The sequence below is a fragment of the Lagopus muta genome, chromosome 27 (genome assembly GCF_023343835.1).
Source record: "Lagopus muta isolate bLagMut1 chromosome 27, bLagMut1 primary, whole genome shotgun sequence".
NCBI lineage: Eukaryota > Metazoa > Chordata > Aves > Galliformes > Phasianidae > Lagopus > Lagopus muta.
Window position 1 is genome coordinate 2,211,057 of NC_064459.1, and position 20,977 is coordinate 2,232,033.

General features: G+C 55.1%; 2 protein-coding genes across 3 annotated transcripts; one reads left to right on the forward strand and one right to left on the reverse strand.

Moving 5' to 3' along the window:
* The first annotated feature begins 4,122 nt into the window (after positions 1–4,122).
* Positions 4,123–5,367, forward strand: TM2D2 (TM2 domain containing 2). Its single transcript, XM_048928215.1, has 4 exons — positions 4,123–4,385; positions 4,461–4,548; positions 4,625–4,740; positions 4,853–5,367. Exons 1-4 carry the CDS (start codon positions 4,180–4,182, stop codon positions 5,064–5,066), a joined length of 624 nt encoding a protein of 207 aa, XP_048784172.1. The 5' UTR covers positions 4,123–4,179; the 3' UTR covers positions 5,067–5,367.
* A 118-nt stretch (positions 5,368–5,485) lies between these two features.
* PLEKHA2 (pleckstrin homology domain containing A2) lies at positions 5,486–20,388 on the reverse strand. 2 transcript variants are annotated; one of them, XM_048928214.1, is made up of 12 exons: positions 20,290–20,388; positions 15,158–15,321; positions 14,528–14,584; positions 13,791–13,839; positions 13,608–13,705; positions 12,291–12,440; positions 10,874–11,020; positions 10,686–10,754; positions 10,507–10,577; positions 9,757–9,820; positions 9,576–9,653; positions 5,486–9,427 (listed from the first exon to the last, which is right to left on the reverse strand). In XM_048928214.1, exons 2-12 carry the CDS (start codon positions 15,296–15,298, stop codon positions 9,116–9,118), a joined length of 1,236 nt encoding a protein of 411 aa, XP_048784171.1. In that variant the 5' UTR covers positions 15,299–15,321; positions 20,290–20,388; the 3' UTR covers positions 5,486–9,115. The 2 variants fall into 2 exon arrangements, with proteins under 2 accessions (XP_048784171.1, XP_048784170.1); XM_048928213.1 differs by lacking the exon at positions 20,290–20,388 and adding an exon at positions 18,099–18,211.
* Positions 20,389–20,977: the final 589 nt, after the last annotated feature.

Here is a 20,977-nt window from a genome sequence, read left to right on the forward strand (position 1 = left end):
TGGCAAGGACTGCTGGAATCCAGCTTTAGAGTTTGGCCCTCCGTTTCTTAGAGAAAAACCAATCACCTGCATTACAGTGTGAAGCACATGGAGATAAAGCTTCACATTAGCATGCTGCTCTGACCCCACATGATACAGGTGAGCAAGGGAAATAAACTCCAGAAGGAAACACCGTCAGAGTTTACTGCCTTCCGCTCAGAGCATCACATCTGTGACTGCCTCTGACAGCACAGCCACGCATTAAACACCTCTCCAAAACACAGTGCAGTGCCTTCCTCTGAGAGCAGGTGGCAATAAACAGCATGTGATAAATTACTCACGTCACTGAGCAGGTTGTGAAGCTGCAGTATAGCAGACAGAGCGTGCTGTAGTACAAACAGCGTCTGCCTGCACACACCCACACTCTCATGGGTCTGGCTGATAGCTGCTTTAAAAATGGCTTTTGAATGCACGTGAATAAACAGCTGACCAACTGGAGCAAGCCTTCTCTTTTGGCCTAATGCTGAGCTCTTGGAAGGTACAGGAGGGTTATTCTGCTGTTGTTGCAGTGAATGGCTAAGGAGCAAGGCTGCTTGGCCCTTCACAGCCCAGAAATCTACAGCCTTTTTTTTCCAGAGCTGTGAGGAAGACAACCTCTGACTCAGGTTTCTTTCCCTGGAGCCTCTAGCAGGCAGATAACCTCCTGTTCCTGTGGGAGGGAGGAAACAACTCCGCTTCCTGAAGCCAGTTTTACTTACTCTGATGGACCACAGCACAAAGGGAGACAGAAAGCCAGCGCAATAAGTAACATAATTCTGCAAGGTAAGGCAGAAAATTTTATTCCAGCCTGATGTTAGGAAAAACACCACGTGGGATACAGGATGTACATCTTCAACCCCCATAGAAGTTGTGCATGACTTCTGAGTCAGGTAATATCCAGTGCTGCTCATAAGCCAGGCTTATACCTTACCTGAGGTACATAAGGCTTCCCAGGGATTATGATCTTATCACGGATCACAGTTATCACTGTGCACTGTACAAATAACACACAAATGTGAATCATCCCATGAAAAAGTGGTTCCTGCCTGAGGGGCATGAGATTCCCAGCTTTGCATTTAGCAAGAGCTGTGCACATCTCCTTTGCACTTCTCCTGTTGTTCAGCATTGCTGTTCCAGCCCTGCAACACAGAAACACACCTCAAAGCTTCAAACTGCAGAAACAAACCAGAAAGAAGGCAGGAAGGATTTTAACCACATCTTTTGGGCCAAATGTGAACCTGCCAGCTCTGCAATCGATCTTGACTACATGGATACCTGTGGGACCATTGAGCCTTTGGGAGAAGACAACAGACATTGTAAAATTGCAGTTAGGTGAGTCCTGTGCTTAAGCAGAGAGCAAGGGGATGGGAGAAGACACAGAACTAATTCCTCAAAGGCCATTTGTCAGTTATTTCCACTTTGCAAGAAAAGAAACCCCCCTGGTAGGACTGGGCATTGCAGTCCCTCTCTCACTGAATGACAAACATTTATCTTTGTCAGACCGAAGGCCACAAGGACTCCAACTAAACCAGCTAAATTTATAACAGTGTTTTTAAATAGCAAAGTCAGACGTGTCATGTTCTCTCTACAACCTCAGTCCTGCTGCTTCCACATCCTTTCCACACGCCATGTGCATGGCATTTGTTTATAAACACTGCAAAGAAAACAGATTAAAGACTCTGGATGCAGTCAGGACTTCCCTGACATCACCAGCAACAATCCAGCTGGCTTAGGAAGTGCCCTCCTTAACACTAGCTGAGTGATCCCACCTACAAACCTTGGTAATGGCTCTGTTTCCCAAGTACATTCTTATCAAATTATATCCTTTGCCCAGCCTCCAAACTGGAGGTAATGAATGCCACGTACCTGCCTCAAAGCGTGCTTGGCATTTCCAATCTAAAGACCTCAAATCGCTGGGGAGATCAAATTTGGTATTCCTCTGGAGAAGGATAATGAGGGAGAAAGACAGCAGCAGATTTAGAGGGTGAAGAGCAGGATCTTCATCTCCAACCCTCTGCCTTTACACTGCTGAGCACTCTTCAGTTAATCCCCAAGTTTCATTCAGAAAGCCCTTAAAGAGCGACCTCTACAGCTCTGAGCATAATAGAGAAGGGCCAGAGGGGTCTCCCAACGTCAACCTCTCTGTACAAGGGGCACTGGGAGCTGAGATACACAGCTGACTGCCTCGGATGCTTGCCTACTAATGAGAAGCACACTGAAAGCACTGGGTCCCCATTTATCTTCAAGACATTTCCAAAGTCACACCCCAGTGAGTTCACAGCTGCGTTACACAACCTTTAACATACTGATAGAGCCACTTGGAAGCCTCTGTTATGGCTGAGACAGAGTTATTTTTCTTCTGGTAGCTCCTACAGCACCATGTTTTAGATAGGAATATAGAATCAACTGAGTTGGAAGGGACCCTTAAAGGCCATCTGGTCCAACCCCCCTGCAATAGCAGGGTTACCCACAGCTCCATCAGATGCTCAGAGCCCCATCCAGGCTGAACTCAGGTGTCTGCAGGGACAGAACAACCACCACCTCTCTGGGCAACCTGTGCCAGTGCTGCACTACCCTTACCATAAAATAATGTTTTCCTTATATCCAGTCTATATCTCCCTTCTTTTAGTATGAAATCATTTCCCTTGTCCTGTCAAAACAGCCCCTATTAAAAAGTCTGTCCCCTTCTTTCTTACAGCCCCCTGTTAGTTACTGAAAGGTCGCTCTCAGGTCTCCTTGGACCTTTCTCTTCTCCAGGTTGCAGAGCCACAGCTCACTCATCCTGTCCTCCAAGGGAGGTGTTCCATCCCTTGAAGCATTTTTGTTAACCTCCTCTGGATGTGCTCCAACAGGTCAGTGCTTCTCCTTCACGAAAATCCCAGCTGAGGGAACTGCAGTTGCCCCTATGTCTATTTAGTGCCTGAGGTTCACGACCCTTGTGGGACCCAGCAGGATGGCCATTGCCATGCTTTGTATTCTGAGTCAGGTGGGACCATTGTGTGACCACATCTGCTGCTGCTAAACTCAGAGCATCATGCAAGTGGGGTGGGCTGTGCAGTAGCAGTGGAAGGGAGGATATTGCAGTTCCCCAACCTGCTTCACGCTCTGAAATTTGGAACGTAATTAAGTGTATTTAATTCTGACTGCATGCAGAAACCAAAAAGAAATCCACCCCAAAACAAATAGATAGGGATGATAACATTGGTAACGCATTGGTATTTTAGCTGCTGCAGAGCAGGGCTTATGGTAATCAAGGACATTTCAGCCACTTGCACTACTCTACCAATGAGGAGGTAGGGGCATGCAAGGAGCTGGGAGGGGGCAGAACTGGGACAGCTGGCCCACACTGGTTAAAGGTGTTTCCCATGCTACACAGCATTATGATGAACAATAAAAACAGAATGCTTGGCCAGAGCTGTTTGACACAGCACCAGGGAAAAGCACCAACCACCAGCCTACCTGCAGCAAGCTGACAGCAAGCCTGGGCAGGCAGGGGTTCTAACAAGCTCTGCACAGGTCCTGCTTTTCCACACTAGCAGCCACAGCACGTACCTTGAGGAACACTCCTACCACAGCACACAGAACGGCCAGGGTTGGAAGGGACCTCAAGGATCACGGAGCTCCAACCCCCTGCCACACACAGGGCCACCAACCTTCGCATTCAACACCGGCCCAAGCAGCCCAGGGCTCCATCCAACCTGGCCTTGAACACCTCCAGGGATGGATGGGGCATCCACGGCCTCTCTGGGCAGCTGTTCCAGCACCTCACCGCTCTCTCTGTAAAGAAGCACCACACACCTTGAGGAAACGCACCCACAAACCGAGAAGGCCGGGATCGCACGCCCTGCAGACCGAAACCCCACCACGCCCTGACACCGCCGCGGCCGCTTTAAAAGAAGCGGGCTCCTCCCTCGTCCCGCCCTCGTTCTTTTCCGATTGGCTATCGCGACGCCGGAAGCGCTCAATCGCTTCCGGGCCTATGTGTACTTCCGCATTTCTTCGCCTTCTTTCCTGCTTAGCTCTGATTGGTTGCTGACGACGGTCTCCCGCCTCTCGAGCTAAGAATGAGTTCTCCTATTGGTTGCCGGCAGAGCGACGGAAACGGCGGGCACGGAAGGGCTGGGTAGGCGGGAGCGGCGTTTCCTAGCAGCGGGCGCCGCCATGGCGCCGCGGCGCGGCGGGCCTCTGGGCTACGCGCTGCTGTGCGGACAGGCGGTGCTGCTGCTCGGCAACCTGCTGTTGCTGCACGGCGCCTCGCGCGGACTCCCGCACAACGGCAGCGAGCCGGAGCCGCCTGGCCCAGAGCCGCCTGCCGCCACCTGGGCCTACAGCGACCCGCGGGCGCCTCTCGTCCTCTGCACGTACCTGTGAGCGCCGGGCCGGGCCTCGCGCGGAAAGAGGGCCCCGCGGCGCGCCCTTCACCGCTTCCTCCTCCCCCGCAGCCCCGAGGAGTTCGTGGAGTGCGACGAGCCCGTGGACCACGGCGGGAACGCGACAGCGCAGCAGGAGCTGGGCCACGGCTGCGTAAAGGTGAGGGCCGGGCCGGGGGCGGCGGGGGCCGGCTGAGGGCTGAGCTCAGTGCCCCCCCCCTCCGCTCCCCGCCCAGTTCGGCGGACAGGCACACGGCGATGTGGATCACACGCGAGTGCAGTGCCGGGCCCTGGACGGCATCGAGTGCGCCGAGCCGCGGAGCTTCCTGCGGGGCAGCCGGCCCTGCGTCAGGTAGGGGCTCTCTGAAGTGAGCCACAGCCGGAACTGGGCTCAGGGAGCCCCGGGGTGGCGGGCAGAGTTTGTCTGCCCACCCCTCCGACCCACTTCCGGCCACCCGTTGCAGGTACACCGGCCATTACTTCATCACTACTTTGCTCTACTCGTTTTTCCTGGGCTGCTTTGGTGTGGATCGCTTCTGCCTCGGCCACACGGGCACCGCTGTGGGGAAGCTGCTGACTCTGGGAGGTCTCGGGATCTGGTGGTTTGTGGATCTGATCCTCCTCATCACTGGGGGGCTGATGCCCAGCGATGGCAGCAATTGGTGCACTGTGTATTGAGCAGAACCAGAGTGGATCCCTGGAGCTCGCTGGAGATGGACTCCTCCTCTTGCTTCAAAGCATCAGAACAAACTCCACTTGAGGACTTCTGCCTTGCACAAATATGGATTTACAAAGCTATAACTTAATCTGCAGAACAGTTGTTCTTGTTAATTCCTCTGTACATACGTTGGACACAAAATTGGGTATATATTTTGCTGGTTTAAAACAATCTGAGCTTTTTTCCTCTCAAGTGATAAGTTTGACAACTCAGACTTTGCAAACACAAGTGGTCAAATTAATAAAGTCTGGAAAGAGCTGACTCCACTTATTTTTGATGTTAGTACACTACAGACAGAGATGCAGGCCTCCAGCCTGTGGTTTTGTGTGGTGGTTTAGCAGACATTTAAAGCTGAAACCTAACAGTATTATAGAGGGGAAGTGACAAGCTCAAATTCTAATTGTTTGCTTATGCCCACACGCATTTGCTGCACGTTGAAGCTGAGTAAGATCTAGCAGAGAGACTGGACCCTTCTGAAGAATGTCACTTTCCTCTCTTTCAGGCTGGAAAAGCCAGAATAAATTTGGGATGTGAAAAACTGGCCACATACTGTGAGAGAAATGGGTTTGGGAAATAAAAGAACCTGAGGACTTCAGGCATGGCACAGAGTTCATGCAGTACTGGAACAAGCAGAGGCCTCAAGCGACTGCACACACACACAAAAGAGGAAGTTCTGCCAGCTGCAGTTTGAGAACTTCCCAAGTTGAATAAAAACGGGAAAGGGAAGCTACAGCAAGACACAGACAGCCAGAACCAGACACAAAAATCCATATATGCAAAAGCCCAATAAGATTTGACATAAAACGCAGCAGATGTATACTTTCCATTCTCATGGAGTTCTGCAAACTGAGCACCCTCCACCTGCTTGCATTTAGCTGCCTTCTGCTGGTGTTACTTCTGTCCTGTGGAACTGCAAAAGGTTTCAGCCTGGCAGGGAATTAATGGCGCCCGTTCCAGTTTTGCTTTGTGGTTTGTTGCAACAACTCCTCCTCTCTGGGGAATGGGATTTATATCCCATTTAGGTCACAAGTAATCTGAGTTTGGCAGCTTTGAACGGGTCTCAGGGCTGTGGGGTGAGGTGGTGGGGGGGGGAGCCTTCATTATAAACCTACCACATTCTTCAGCCCAGTGGAACAACAGGGCTGGGGAGCCCATGGTGGGAAAAAAAAATTAATTTGTGAGCCAGAAAGAAAAAAAAATAATAATCCTGTGTGTAAAAGCCCATCATCATTAACATCTCCCTGTGTTCTCAGCCCGGCAGCTGCCAGCTCACAGCAGGAGCTCACATTCCTTCCATCAGCGAGGCTGTCATTAACTGCAGTGAGGGGGACCCGGGGCATTGCTGATACCCTTCGTTGTGCCCTCAGCAAGGCAGAATTCATTGGAGCTTCCCTGGCTGCAGGGATTCGGCCCTTCTGATCTGAACTTCTTTGCTCTGCAGTTTCCCACATAAAATTCTCTCTCTGGGATTTCAGTCATAATATGTGATAGTTACTCTTATTTTTTTTAATTGCTCTGAAATTAAAAGGGCTTCTGAGTGCTTGGGAAAAAAAAAGCTCAGTTATTATCTCCACTTAATAACAAACAGATACAGAAATTTACATTCGTTAGCTGCCACAGAGTTGTATTGCATGAGAAATCAGATGACACGAGCGTGGGGTCTGACTTTATCCTCACATAAAGTGAACTTCCCTGCTTTTAACTCCCGTTGCGAGCGAGGCTAATGGAAAACATTTCAAAGCAAATCTGGGTGGAGGAGTTCTCTCCTTGTAGGACGTCTGGCACTGTAAATGAAAGGAGTGAATTGACTTCCTGGCTGCTGCCTTCCCGGTGCGCGGCCGCATGCAAAAAGCAGAGACGCCTACGGGGCAGCGGCTGCTGATTACAGCTCGGCTCTCACAGCCCCGACCGGGGAGCTGAGGAGCAGCGCTCACCCCCTGGATCCCGCTGACCCCGAGCGCAGCGCTCTGCGGTCCCACAGCCCCGGGGCGCCGTCTGGCACTTGGTCTGGCGCTTCACCGATAGCATCTGTCTGTACGCAGCCCACGTCCCGCCGAGCTCTTTGTACCTCCAAAATGAAACCCTGCACGCCTCCGAAGCGCGGGGGATCGGGGATGGAAGGAGGGGTTGCCCGCAGGGCTCCCTCTGCAGCGCTCTGAAAGCAAAGGCAGCAAGCGGCTCATCGGGAGAAGGCATCAGGTGCGTGCACCCGTTGCGTGCCAACAAACTGCCCCCCAAATGCCTTCACTTCCTTTCACCTCTTACCAAGCACCAACAGAGAGCCTAGAAAAGCACCTGGGGTTTCCTTCTTTATTTACAAAGAGGCAAAAGAGAGTTCCATCTGCAGCCAAAACCCATCTGCAGGCTGAGGGACCCCCGGCCCTAAGAGCACTTGGAGCACGGCTGGGAACCATTTGGGCATTTTCATATCAAAGAGCAAACTCTCACATCACATCCCATACAAAACCCCCGGAGCCTGCACACATCTCCCACCAATGCTTCATTCTATCCCAGAGATGAGGAGGGTGGGAATGGGAGAAGAGAGAGCGTTGCGACAGCGCTGCAGCCACAGGTAGTTACCTTCCTGGATAATTAACCTTAATTGTGCAACCAGCTTCTGCTCCACCATCCCAGGCCTGAGGAAACTTTGCAATTGCTAAGCAACACGGCTTGGTGCTGTGTTTGAAGCCTTGCACAAAGGAACCATCATTTAATGGGTTCCCAAAATGAGGTCAGAGCGCCGACATCACCCAGTGCTGCGAATGTGAGCAACAGCACAAAACCTCCAGGGAGCAGAGCACCAAACCAGCAAGCAGAGGTCAGCCGAAGGCAAAAACAAAGGAAAAAGGCAAAAAGGAACAGCCTAACTGAGGTTTCTACAATTAAATAACAAATATTAACATTCTCCCAGTACCATTTGCATTGTTTTCCCACTCGTTTTCATCATTTCAGTGTTCTCCAGCACTCCTGCACAAAGCTGCTCTTGCCCCCTTGGGTCTGGGGGATCCCATTCACCTTCCCTCACTGTATATAAAGTGTATCTGCAGCTGCTTCTCCACGGGTCACAACAGACACAATGGGAAAGCAAAGTAATGCCATCTGACAACACCCTGCCACACTGGGGCTGATTTTGCAGAGCAGAGAATGCGTAATAACCAAAAGCAAAGAAAATAACTATACAAAGCAAAGGGACACCTTGCTAACTGCAGAGCACTCCAGCACTGCTGGGCTTGCAGCGCAGCCCCACACCTGCAGCCCTGATCCTTCAGCTGCAATGCAGGTTTGGGCAGCTCAGCTCCAGCACTGCGTGCAGCTCTGAGTGCACACAGCACCAAGCCCTGCTTGCAGCACGCATGGCATCCTACAACGTGCTGTTGGGCTACAGGCATCAAACAATCACTCCAATGGGAAGAACTTGCATTTTCCATGTGCTATGTGTCACACCTCCCACAGGGGGATATTTGCTTATGGAAATGACCGGCTCACACTGCTAAGAAAGGTTCTTCTCATTTTCATTCTGAGTCAGCGCAGGGCGGTTGGACGAGTCTCCCGGGGTTCATCTACACGCTCAGCTTTTGTTGCTTTGTGCACAGCTTTGTGTCTTTTTGGTGCCTAACAAACCCCAGAACAACCTGAGGATACCAAAGCCCCGGTCACCGATGTCCCCCAGGAGCAGCACACCTCACTGGGATGTAACAATGGCCACAGGTACAAAAGGAGGCAGTTAGATGCCACTGGGTGTGCTGGTATCCCATCAGTCGAGCAGTGCATGGAGCCCATCTCCAAGAAACATCATCCAACACTGCAGGCTGCAGCGCAGCTCCTGCTCCAGGCACAGCTGTGCTGGGGAAGACTGAGCAGCACAGAAGGGAGATGAACGTTGTTCCAAAGAGAGGAAAGGCCGCCTCACCCCCCTCGTGCCTCCCGCACTGTCTTCCATATTTTGGTGCTGGGGGAGAAATGATGCCGCACAGCCATGCAGGGGGCACGCCGTGGGGCAGAGGCAATGTCAGACATCAGAGGTCCGGATGCTGTCATCATCCAGGTCGAAGAGGAACGACTTCTCCTTGTGGTGCTGCGGTTCTGAGCGATGCCGCAGGCGCTGACCCAGCACAGGAGCTCCATCGCGCTCCGTCAGCGCCGGCACAAACACCGCATCCCGGCTGGGCACCTCGGGCTGCCTCCTGTCCTGTGGCACCGGCGTCCAGGGCTGCCAGGCGGTGGCTGGGGCCTTGCAAGGTGTTCTCCTCTCCTGTGGATGCGACGGCACCGAGCTGCTCCCGGGTTTGGTCATGGAGCAAGAGCGCATGAAGGAGATCTCCTGCACGGAGCGAATGTTGGTTGGTTTCTCTGTGCTTCCGGAGCCACATGCAGAGCTCTGGGATCACAGCCCTGCACGTGCTTTGCAGCTTGTAAGTCAGCAGAATCATTGCTAGATGCCAAATAGGATACAGATGGGTTTCACCTACCCTGGGGCGGGTCTTCAGGGCCTGCACTGCCCCTGTGATGGCGCGGATCCAGCTGTGCATGTCCTCAGGGCTGTCTGCCTGTGGGATAGGAGGAGCAATGCCCAGAGCTCACCCTGCCCCAGTGCAGGAGCTCCACTGGGAACGGCTCCAGCCCTGTGCCCACCACCACCCCCCTCCATACCTGGATGTAGAAGGTCCTGGAGCTCGTGATGATCTCAAAAAGGTTGTCCCGCATCAGGAGGTCACTGAAACAGTGAGAAAGGGGCACTGGTGATGCCACACTGGGTAGCAAAAGTCCATGTGCATTCCTTTAACTGGAGAATAGGGGGACACATTCAGGGTGAGGGTCTCATCTACATTAATATATTCTATTTGTACTTCAGCTAACAAGGTTTGTTCTCTGAGTTCATTTCTCACTGCAACTCTTCCAGGTCGATCTTATCAGCGTCCACCCAACAAATGGTTCCCAAGATTCTATGCAGCCAGCTGTGATGGCGCAGGGAATACGCCTGTGCGTGGCTCCCAGCTGCCTCAGGAACACCTCTGTGCTGCTGTCACACAGTGCTACGCACTGAGCAGCACTTTGTGCTCCTCCATTGGGAGATAAGCACCGTGTGAGCACACCCAGCACACAGATGGCTATCAGCGGGGCGGAGAGCAGCTGCAATATCCTGCGTCCCAGCACCCTCGCCTGCACCTGGGGACTGATGGAACACGGGTTTCTTCAAAGCAAAACACAACTGAGGTGTCTGCAGGGTGTCTGGAGAAAGCAAGAAGCGACACCTGGGACACGGGGAGAACTGGAGGAGCTGGGAGCCACGCAGCCCCCATGGAGCAGCAGTGTTCTCATAGGGGAAATTCAACATTTGAAGGGGATTTGGGATAGGGGTGGCAGCCAAACCCCCACTCTTCTCCTCCATGGAAGCCTTACCCAGATTTGACCAGGCACTCGTGGGTCTTGCAGATGTCCTTCAGCAGGATGGAACGCAGCGGCTCCTTGTCCTGTGGGATGAGAGGGGCTGTGCTGGGGATCACCGCTCCATTGGGACACAGAGGTCCCAGTGCTCAGCTCCAGCGTGGCCGGCTGCAGGCAGGGCAGGAGCTGCTCACCTGCTCACATTTGTAGTAACTGATGGAAAACTCATCGAGGACAAAGTAGCGGCGCTTCCAGCTCTTCCTCTGGAAAACAGAGGGGACCGCTCAGCATTGGGCTCCACGCTCCCCACACCAGGGATGCCCTGGAGGCACCCGGAGCATCCCCAGCCTGAGAGAGCAGCCTGCACCCATCCAGCACTCACCACATTGCCCTGCTTCACGCAGAAGCCGCTCTTGATGGCCGGTGGCCCGGCGGGAGGCTTGCTGGCAGAGGCAGGGATGTAACTCTGCGAGCGGCGCAGCAGTGGGTGTGCAGTCGGGTCGCTGCCCTCTGCTCCATCCCCACCATTCTGCAAATGGGAGCACACAGTTACTGGGAGGAGAGCAAACCAGAGCGTGTCCTGGGCACAGCAAAAAGACTCATTGACCTTCCAGTCCCACTGCAGGTTCTTATGGCCGAGCTGCTATATCCCCTGCTGGAAACTGGATGCTTGTAGCCCAGGTAGGAGCACCACGGCATCCCCACCCAGCACAGATTGTAGCTGAGCTCAAACATCCGTGCTCAGCTCCCTCCAGCCCCTTCCTCCCGTTCTCAGTCTGAGGTTTGCACATTGCCATAGCAGCCACTGCTGGCTCACACCCGCACCACCCTTATATGGCACCGTGTGGTTAAACCAGCAACCGCCCTGTGCTCACGCTGCTCCTTCCAGCACCTTCAAGATGGTGCTTTGGTTTTCCCAGGTGAGGGACCAGCAGCAGTTCAGCCACTTCAAGCTGCAGCAGGCAGCACAGAGCCCTTGTTGGATCTGTGCAAACCCCCATTGAGCAGCTCCCCGTGCTCCAAACCACTTCCCTGTACACCAAACCACCTCCTTCTGCACCTTGGGCACATCTGCAGCGCCGCCCCAGGAGCTGAGTGGGTGATGCTGCTGTGTGCTGAGGGTGGTGGGAGTGGGGCTCCCCAGTGCAGTCCCTGAACTGCACAGGGACAGCTCCAAGACATGGTGAGCCTGCCCAGGAAATGGCAGTGGGAGCAGCAGCCATCTCCCCCTGGGCTAGACAGCAATGCACTGAAAATAGCCCAGCAGCTGATGTATTGCCCCTAAAAACAACTCCTCTGCAAAAAAATAAAAAATGCCAGGAAAGGGCTGAGGATGGGGCTCAAGGGCAGGACCCATCCCCACATCCCGGTGGGAAGATTGGCTGCCAGTCCCCGACACGAGCAGTTGAGGTCTGGAAGGCGGCAGTGCCACAGGATGGGCAGGGAGCAGAGGGTGCCCTCCTCCTCACACCCCCACGTCTCATCACTCCTCAGCGTGAGACACAGCAGAGATGCTCGAGGTGCTGAGAGCAGCTATTTATACACTCTGAGTGGGAAGGCATTGCAGGCACAGCGCTGCTTTCCAGAACCAAAAGTGCAAAGCAGCCTCCAGCAGCACGGCCAGGAACAGCCTCCCCCAAAGCCTCGTGCTGTGCCAGGGCAGGCACACACCAAGCAATCCTGGGCTGCTTCTCTTCTTCCCACACCTTCCCAGGCAGAAACAGGCTGGACACATCACCACGACTCCATCCTTGGGGACGCCACCACGGGACACCAATGCAGCAGTGCCCACAGCTCACCTGGCTGATGGAGATGGGGGTGTGCACCACCACCCCACCGATGATTTCAGTCTTGTAGGCCACCGGGGGCTTCCTGTCCTGTGCCTGCAGCACTGCAGGGGGCTTTGTGACCTCAGTGGTGGGGGGTGCAGCAGCACCACCCTTTGGGACCTGCAAGGGGAGGAAAGGAAGTGATCCGTGGGCACCTCCACATTGGTGTTCCCAGCCAAAACGCAGCCGTGGCCCTTTAAAAAACATCAATGGGGCCGACAGCCCAATTAGGGAGGGTGCGGCCCCCCACCCCAGCGCTTCACAGGAGGCACAGACATGAAGAGGTGGTGAATAATTCAGCATCACCCCACAGGAGTCTGCATCGCCTCTGCAGCCCCGGTGCGTTTGTGGGACAATCGCTCCTTTAATTGTCCCCGCTCTACTTCCAGCCAAGGCTTAATGATGTGCGCTCATCTGCCTAATGAGGCCGGGCTTCAGCACGTCTGCGGGGATGTAGGAGATGGGTGGGTGCTTCTGCACACCCAGTGCCATGCACTGAGCACCAGCAATGTCCAGCTGCACCTGCACTGCAAGCAGCCCCGTGCCCAGCGCCTGCCTGCCCCCAGCCCCTGCTCAGCTCTGCACAGCGGTGCTGGGGAGCTGCAGGAAGCAGTTTCACAACGCACGCATGGAGACATTGCATACAGGCAGCAGGCAGCAGCTGCAGCTCCTGTCAGCCTCCATCGCACGGCACAGTGCAATGGTGCTGCAGGAATGAGCTCCTCGTGCTGAACAGAGCAGAGCAGCACCCAGCTGCCTCTGTCACCATCACAGCAACCATCATGAGCCGCGTGCTCTGCACCGCATGCGTGCGCAGTGCAGAAACACAGGAACCGAGTGGTGCACACAGAGCAGAAGTCTCTGACAGAAGAGGAAGCTGAGCCTGGCACCGGGAGCAGCACCCAAACTGCCACCCCTGCTCCTGTCTCAGCACAAGCCTGCATTGGGCTGGAAAGACACAGGGGGTGCCCTGGGTACACAGCACCCAAACGCTCCCAGCACGCAGATGGAGCGCTGCACACAGAGCACAGATGGTGCTTTGTGCTGCACATCCATCCCTCATCGCCCGCAGCGCCGGGCTGCAGACACCAGCGGCTGCTGGGTCAGCGCCCATCACTTCACGGCTGCATGAACAGTGCAGAAAATGAAAGGAGGCTGTGGGCAAAGCCCTGGAATCTGGGTACAGCCTGCCCTGCACGGCCCTCCAACAGCACAATGCACAGCGTTTCAGGAAGGATGGGAACTCAGCACAGCACAGAAGCACGAGAAAGGAGCCCTGTGACCCACCGTGATCTTGCTGGCACGGTTGAGAGCCTCCACCCAGTCCTGCAGGTCCTTCTGGTCGCTGGCTTGCAGGAAATAGCGCTGGGACAGAGCGTTGATCACTGCCAGGGAAAGGGTTGACAGTCAGGAATCCCCTCTATGTGTAGTGAGGCACCCCAACCACAGCTCCTGCATCCCCCCACTCACCAAAGCAGAACGGAGTTTTGGGTTTCTGTTTCGGGGTGGCGATGCTGACCTGCAGAGCAAATTAAAGGGAAAGGATCAGCACCAACGCTGTTGACACGCTGGGAAGCTTTCAAAGCCCTCAACGTTCAGGTTTCTACTGGACTAACGCAGTCACTCTTGTCAGCAATTAAAGAAATTGGAGGAAAATAACAGTGATTTCTCCCTGAAAGTGGAGGAATCATTTATATAAGAATCACATCCCCCAGGGCTCCAAGCACAGCACTCACGGGGTATTACTCTGACAGACTTCCTCCTTCCCAGCCAGTCCGTAATGCTTCACGTATGTTTTCTCCAGCAAAGCCCCATTTTTTGGCACACGCAGAGTTGGGACTCAGAGCCCCCCGGCACAACGCAGCCCCGCAGTTTGTGACCAAACGTTGTCTTAAAGCAATTTCCACTCAGACTACGACGTCTATAATTTACAAACGCGGCTCCTTCCGACGTGGGGAAAGGCTCAGCCCCACAGCATTGCTTCATCTGTGCTTAATTTATAAATCATAACTCAGCAGAATGGAGGGATCTGCTCTGTTCCCTCCCGGCTCTGCTGCCCCAGCTCACAGCACGCTCACACCATGCAGACCCAGCTGGTCGTTGCTTGATGCACCATTTCTGCCCTTCCCTGGGAGAATGGATGCCTGGGGAGGGCAACAGGTCAGGATAGCATGGCACAGAGCAACTGTCCTCTCTCCAGGCCTTACCTTGGAGATGTAGGTGAGCTGCAAAGAGCCGACGGCGCCTGCTCCCATCGCCAGGTTCTGCAAAGCACACAACAGAAGGGAGGTGAGAGCAGAAGGCAGAGGAGACCCAGGGTCAGCATCGCTGGGTCAGGTGCTGCTGTGGGGCTCAGGGTGCAGCCAAACTCATGCAAATGGGAACTCTGCTTTATTTGCTTTGGATGCAACTGCAAAGAGATGCAGAGTTCAGGATTGTTGGTGACCGGGCTGCTAATAGGTACAATCCCACTGTGCTGCTGCTTCCTTGGAAAGCCCAGCGGAGGAACCAGGGCTACTTGGAGTGGATGAATTGCTTCCAGATGTGGCCATGCTCAGCACCACTACGTGGCTTTGCCCCAAGCAGGCAAAGCCTAACGCATCCCCACAGACCTCACCAGGCTTCGAATGGGGCTGCAGCAGTGGAAAATTCAACCCCAAGCTTGGAAAGCAATAGATGGGGGAAAAACCTTCATGCAAAAAGCATTCCCACCCATTAAACCACAGTGGAATGGGCACAAATGTGACACCGTGCTGTCCCCAGGACCTGGCTGTCCCACAGCACAGGGAACAGCTCAGCCTCAGGGGGACCTGGGTGGGATCAACCCTGAGCCCTACCTGCGGGTTGTCCATGTACCACAGCAGGCAGTTGGCCTGCGTGTCCAGGATGAAGTAACGCCGCAGGAATTTGCCACAGGTCTCATTTTCCTCAATGTCCAGGAACCCACAGATACGGTTCTGTCGGTCCAAGTACGGCATGCCGGGCTCCTTCTGGCATCACCCTGCAAGGAAGGATCGGTGGCAACGGTGAGCGCCGTGCTGCTGAATGCAGCCCCAACTTCTGCTGCCTCTCCCAGGTCTTCACAGCACGCGGCTCAAAGCAGTGAGAGCAGAATGAAACTGCTCCCTCTGCACATTCGTGCTGTGGGGAAGCTGCCAGGCGAACACAGAAGTCATCCAGCATGCTTCTGCGATGAGAAAGGAGCGCAGGGTGACTGCATCACCAAAGTAAAGCTTCCAGCCCATCTGCATCGCTCCAAGAACTCCAGCACTGCAGCCAGCAGGGATGGACCGTGCTGAGTGACAGCCCCACGGCCCAGTGCTGCCCCATAGGACAACAGAGCAGCTGCAAGGGGCTGGAATGAGCAGTGCGAGGCCCCTGGGGATCGCTGACCAAAAGCAGCACTGCGTGCTACGCAGAGCCTGAGCACACTCCCAGGAAATGCCCAACAATGTGCAGCTCCAGCAGGAAGCACGAGCCGTGCGATGCAGAGTCAGCAGGGACAGCTATGGGCAGAGCCCCGCGGTGCTGTGAGCACCAACGTCCCCATGGAGCAGAGCAGAGCTCCAGTGCCAGGCAGGAGATGTGGGCAGCACTCAGTCCAGCAGAGCCCCGTGGTTGAGAGACAGAAGTAGAAGTCGTGGTGATGGATGATGCAGGCTGGGGTTGGTGCGGTTCGGACAGCAGAAAGGAAGGTGACTCGTGCAGGTGCCAGAAGGAACCCACACAAACAAAATATCTCATGCAGAAAAGGAGGAAATACTATTTTTGAGCCCAATAGCTGCAGTGGAGTGGCAAGCGTTGTGCAAGAGCTGCGGTGCAGCTGTGGAGGCAGAGGTGGGAGTAAAGGTGACAACCTGTCCCCAGACCTCAGAGCCCCACGTCAGCGCACAGGAGATGGGTATCACAGCTCTGCTGGGGGAAACGGTGCTGCTTCAGTGGGGAGGGCTGCTTCAAAACAGCACATCTGCCCCGACACAAAGGACGTGTGGGTGCTTCACATTTCACTGCTTTTTTTTTGTGTGGGTTTATTTTTGTGGGGTCAGGGAGTGCACATGAAACAGAATCCCAAGCGACTTCAGCGGCACCCAAACGATCAGACAGAGCTTCCTGAATCACCTCCTGCAGCGAGCAAAAACCCGATTCCTACAACACTGGAAGGGACTGGGCCACGGCACAGCACTCCTGTGGTTTTTGGGGTCGGTTTGGGGATTATTACCCAGTTCCTCCCCCCCTTTCCCCCAGGACACACGCTGCAGCTCCTCACCTCTCCCTTTTGCCATCCCTCATTAACAGAGCATGCAAACAGCTCAGCCCTTCTACGAGCTGACCTCGGGTTGCACCTGGATATGCAAAACCCATCGAGGAGAGGAGATAACGATCTCTCCAAACTGCCTTCGGGACAGCGCTGGATTCCCTCTTTGAGGGCAGGAGCCGTCCCCACCCTTCCCCACCCTTTTTGGGAGCCCCGCTGCTCCCAGCTCTCAGCACTCCACCATCACCTCCTGCTCACAGCCACCCCAATTTCACTTTTACATAGGAAAATGATGAAAGCAGCAGCTCCGGCTCTGTCAGCCTGCGGGCATTTGGTCCTGCTGTTCAGGAAGAGGTTCATTTTGCACTAAACGTTTACTATTTACACAGCACTCCGTAAATCCAGAGCCGTAAATATTTGCACACGTTTGCTATAGGAAGGCCACAAGACTAAATCTGGAAGGTGGAGAATAAGTGGGACTGAACACATGAAGGACCACACAGAAAATCAGCATCTCTGAGGATGTGCAACCCCTTTCCCCCCCTTTCCCCCCCCCCGTGTGCTTCCCGATGGCTCCAGGACCTCACGTGCAGCTGCAGCACCAGACTTTGCAGGAAGCATCCCATGATAGCAGCACTTTGCTGCGCCCCCTCCTCTTCTGCTCCCGGTGCTCAGTGAGCAGCCACGATCACTGCGCCGCAGGGACCCCCCAGCAGCCCCGCACTCTGCACCGCGGCAGCGTTAGCTGCACGCAGACCCCCGGCACCCTTCCCTGCGTTGCAACCCATCGCATCTGCAGTCACGGCGTCCCCATTTCGCTCCCGTCCCGTCTTTGGTGTCCCGGTGCCATCCGAGACACGGGACGCTGAATGTCACGAGGGCCCCACGCGGCGCCCGCAGCGGTGACAGCGTTACTTCCTCCTACCTGAAGCAGAGCTCTCGCCCTACCAACACCTCTCTGGCAGCTGACACATCGCAGAGACGGTGCAGGAAGAGCCCAGCAACTCCTGCTAGGCGCAAGCATGTGCCTTAATGAAGTAATTAACCGGCTGGAGTACGAGGACACGCAGACACGAAGCAAAGAAAATACACTTCATCACCATACCGAAAAACTCTGTCGGAAGAACGCACTTCCAACAGCCGCGGGGCGCAAATCCTCACTGCGCTTTTGCTCCCAGCTCCGCCCAGCGCTGCCCCGCATCCCGAGCGCCTCAAACCCCGCTCTGCCTCCAGCCCACCCCGCACCACCCCTCGCTGCGAGCACCGACGTGCACCACCACCGCAAAGCCCCGCACGGCTCTCCTGCCCGATGCTCCCAACCGCTGCGAGGAGATTTCAGCCCCCTCCCCACTCAAGGACCGACGGGGCGAACAGCGGAGGCGGCTCCACTGCGCGCAGAGCCGAGAGCGCAGCATCGAGGGCTCGGGGGAAGCCAAAGGACTGGGATCCCCCCTCCTCCTCCTCCATCCGCGCGTGGGGTGAAGCTCCGCGGCCGAAGCGTGACCCCTCAGCCCCGCACTCACCCCGCACCGCCGCTGTGCTGTCGGCCCCGCGCATGGCCGGGGTTGGGGCTGCGCGCACGCCGAACGGAGCCGCGGAGGAAGGCTGGGCGCGGAGGGGGTGTGCCCGCGGCTCAGCCGTCGCTTTTTTTCCGGGTTAATTACGTCTCCCATTAGTAAAGCCGGCCCCGGATGTGAGTGCGGGGCCGCGGGTGTCCGGGGATGCGAGTGGGTGCGCCGGGAGGTGGCCGCTCCTCCAGACCTGCGGCGATCTCGGGGGTCGGATCCGGGGCTCCGCGTGGGAACGCGGCTCCGAGCGCCCAAAACTCAGCCGCCTCCGTCCGTCCCCTCCCCTCCCCCGGGCTCTCCCGGAGCTGCCCCGGCCGCTGTACAAAGGAGCGAATGGGTTCGGTGAGAGAGAAGACGGCAGGTGCGCGGCGGGGTCCTGTCCCACAGTCAGCCCCAAATCACCCGGCCCACCGTCACTGCTTTACCGAGCCTTTCTTACGGTGCAGAAAGGAAAACGCTGCTGCCGTGAGCAAATACGAGAATGGAGGAAAGCATCTCAGGTGGTGAATTTCCCAAACTTGTGCATCGGGTCCAGGCTGCTCGCTGTTTCTCTTTAGATCCGGGTCCTGTCAGCCCAGCGAGGCACGCTTGGGTCTGCTCACACGTTTTCTCAGCAGTCTGGAGGTGCCCCCAGATTCTGCTTTGTGCACATAGCAGGGAGAGGCTCAGTACAGCTGAAGGGGGGGCACCAGGATCGGGAGTTAACACAAAGCACCCCCAGGGAGGGTCTGCAGAGCCCCGTAGGGCACAGCCAGCCTTGTTCTGGGCAGCACGCAGCCTCAGCCTGCAGCTCCGTGCACCTCACTGCTGGTGCATCTGGGGGAGGAGTTGTCTTCACACATTTTAAGGCAAGATTAGTCTGAGGATGCAGTACTAGGCATTCAAATCCCACCTCCCCGTGTACTTATATGCTTGTTTTGTGAAGTGTTTTTAAGTCAACACATTGCCTCACCCCCAAGCACTTCCTATGTCCAAGGTCACATTTAGAACAAAGGGTTCCCCCCCCCCCCCCTTGCCATGTTACAGAAGGTTGCCCAAATGCTGTTACTGAAACCGTGTGTGCTCATTTCTGTGTGTCTGCCCTCAGGAGAGGGTTAAACCACAGCATCACAACGCAGTGCTGCCCGGAACCCATGGCTGCAGCACAGAGCCCAGAGGTGCTGGGCTTTAAGCACAGCCTTGGGCAGAGATGAGCTGCTCGGCTCGAGTTCCAGCTCCTGCAATGCACGGTTCAGGAGAGCTGCAACCTGCTGCGTGCTCAGGACAGCAGGGCTCCAGCTGCAGACAGATTGCATGCAGGAAGCCTCGCTTTCTCTGACCAGAGCTGCGTTTGGTTCCAGAGCACTTTCTCCCCGTGTGCTGAAACTGACAGTGGTGCAGTGCATGGGGTGCATTGCTCACACAGGCAGTGCTGCTCCCCTGGTTCTTTAAGGAGCTGTTTCTTCAAGAATTCTTCCATTGGGCTGCTCTCCCACTCTTATCTCCAAAGCCATGTGCATCACACAGCTCCCCCTCCCTGCTGCTACCTGGGGCTTCTCCCATGCTAAAGTCCGGCCACCCGCCCTGCTGGGAGCTGCAGCCCTGAACGCATCACTCATTACATCAGGAGCAAAGAACTGTGACCTCCCTGCACATCTGCTGCCAGCAGGGCCGTGGTTACAGCCTGGAACACCCAGATGGCCCTTTTCCATTTCAACTTCATGGGATGGGGGACGGCACTTCTCCCTGCAGCTCCCCCCCATCCCTGCCTGCTCCATAAGGACTAAACTGTTCCGTAGGGTATTTTTGCACAGGGGCACCTCTTGCTGACCTTGTGACTCACTGGATTTGAGGCAGCTCAATTTTCTATGGGCACAGTCACACGGCAGTTGGTCACACTGGGGCTCTTCCTTTATTTAAAGAGTCTTCATTGCTCTTGATGATTTTCACTGCTGCATCCTGCCTGGGGGTACGAGCAATGCCTGACCTTACAGGAAACCCCTGATAGCAGCAGGGCCATCAGAGCTTGGAGGTCCCATCACCACACAGCCCAGATATCTGCTGACACCCCGCAGCCAGACTGCATCCCTCTGCAAGCACTGACCCACACAGGACCCAACATTCCTGCTCTCCATGACTTCCAACCCACTTATCCTGCAAAACTCACCCAGTCGTCCCGGTAACATCCTGCAATATTGAGTTCCACAGCTGAATCTGCATACAACAAATTATTTCTTTTCTTCTGTTTGAACTTGCCCTTTTTTTTTGTTGTTGTTGTTTGTTTCAGTACCCGTTCCCTTTTTTTCTTGTGCTCTCACTCAGGGGAACTCCCAGCACACAGCAGTGCTCTCAGTCAGCACTTTGCTGTCTCACCCTGCAAACACTTCTTGTAGCCGGGTTCTCATTGCCCTCTCTGTGCTCCTGGCTGTCTCACCTGCATCAGAGCATCCCAAGATGGGGGTCAGGCTACACGAGGAAAGCTCCTGATAGCCACAACCTGGCAGGTCCTTACAGCAGCACTTGCTGGACACACCTAATCATTAGGGGTTCAAAGGGAAAGCGTGGTGGAAAGAGGAAAAGCGAGATCTCCTGGAGGTAGTGGTGACATCCAGAGCGTGGATTAGTCACCAGAAAGATCTTTAATCTCCCTGAGAGTGGCTCACCCAACCATGTCCCAGGGTCAGCATGGGGACAGGTGCTGCCAGGGGTAACCTGGGATGCTTTCTTCTGTTCAAGCAATGCAAACAGTTGCACAGAATCGGCCCATATTTCACACCCAGCACATCCACAGTCTGTCTACAGGACAAAATTGCGAGCGGCCCCAGCACAGCCCTGAGGTGTGGGGTCATGGCAGA

Coding starts and splice junctions, on each gene's coding strand:
- TM2D2 (XM_048928215.1), top strand. CDS start 4,180: ATGGCGCCGCGGCGCGGCGGGCCTCTGGGCTACGCGCTGCTGTGCGGA. Junction 4,386..4,460: donor CTCGTCCTCTGCACGTACCT/GTGAGCGCCGGG, acceptor CCTCCCCCGCAG/CCCCGAGGAGTTCGTGGAGT. Junction 4,549..4,624: donor TGGGCCACGGCTGCGTAAAG/GTGAGGGCCGGG, acceptor CTCCCCGCCCAG/TTCGGCGGACAGGCACACGG.
- PLEKHA2 (XM_048928214.1), bottom strand. CDS start 15,298: ATGCCGTACTTGGACCGACAGAACCGTATCTGTGGGTTCCTGGACATT. Junction 14,585..15,157: donor GGTACATGGACAACCCGCAG/GTAGGGCTCAGG, acceptor TGTGCTTTGCAG/AACCTGGCGATGGGAGCAGG. Junction 10,578..10,685: donor GTTACTACAAATGTGAGCAG/GTGAGCAGCTCC, acceptor CTCATCCCACAG/GACAAGGAGCCGCTGCGTTC.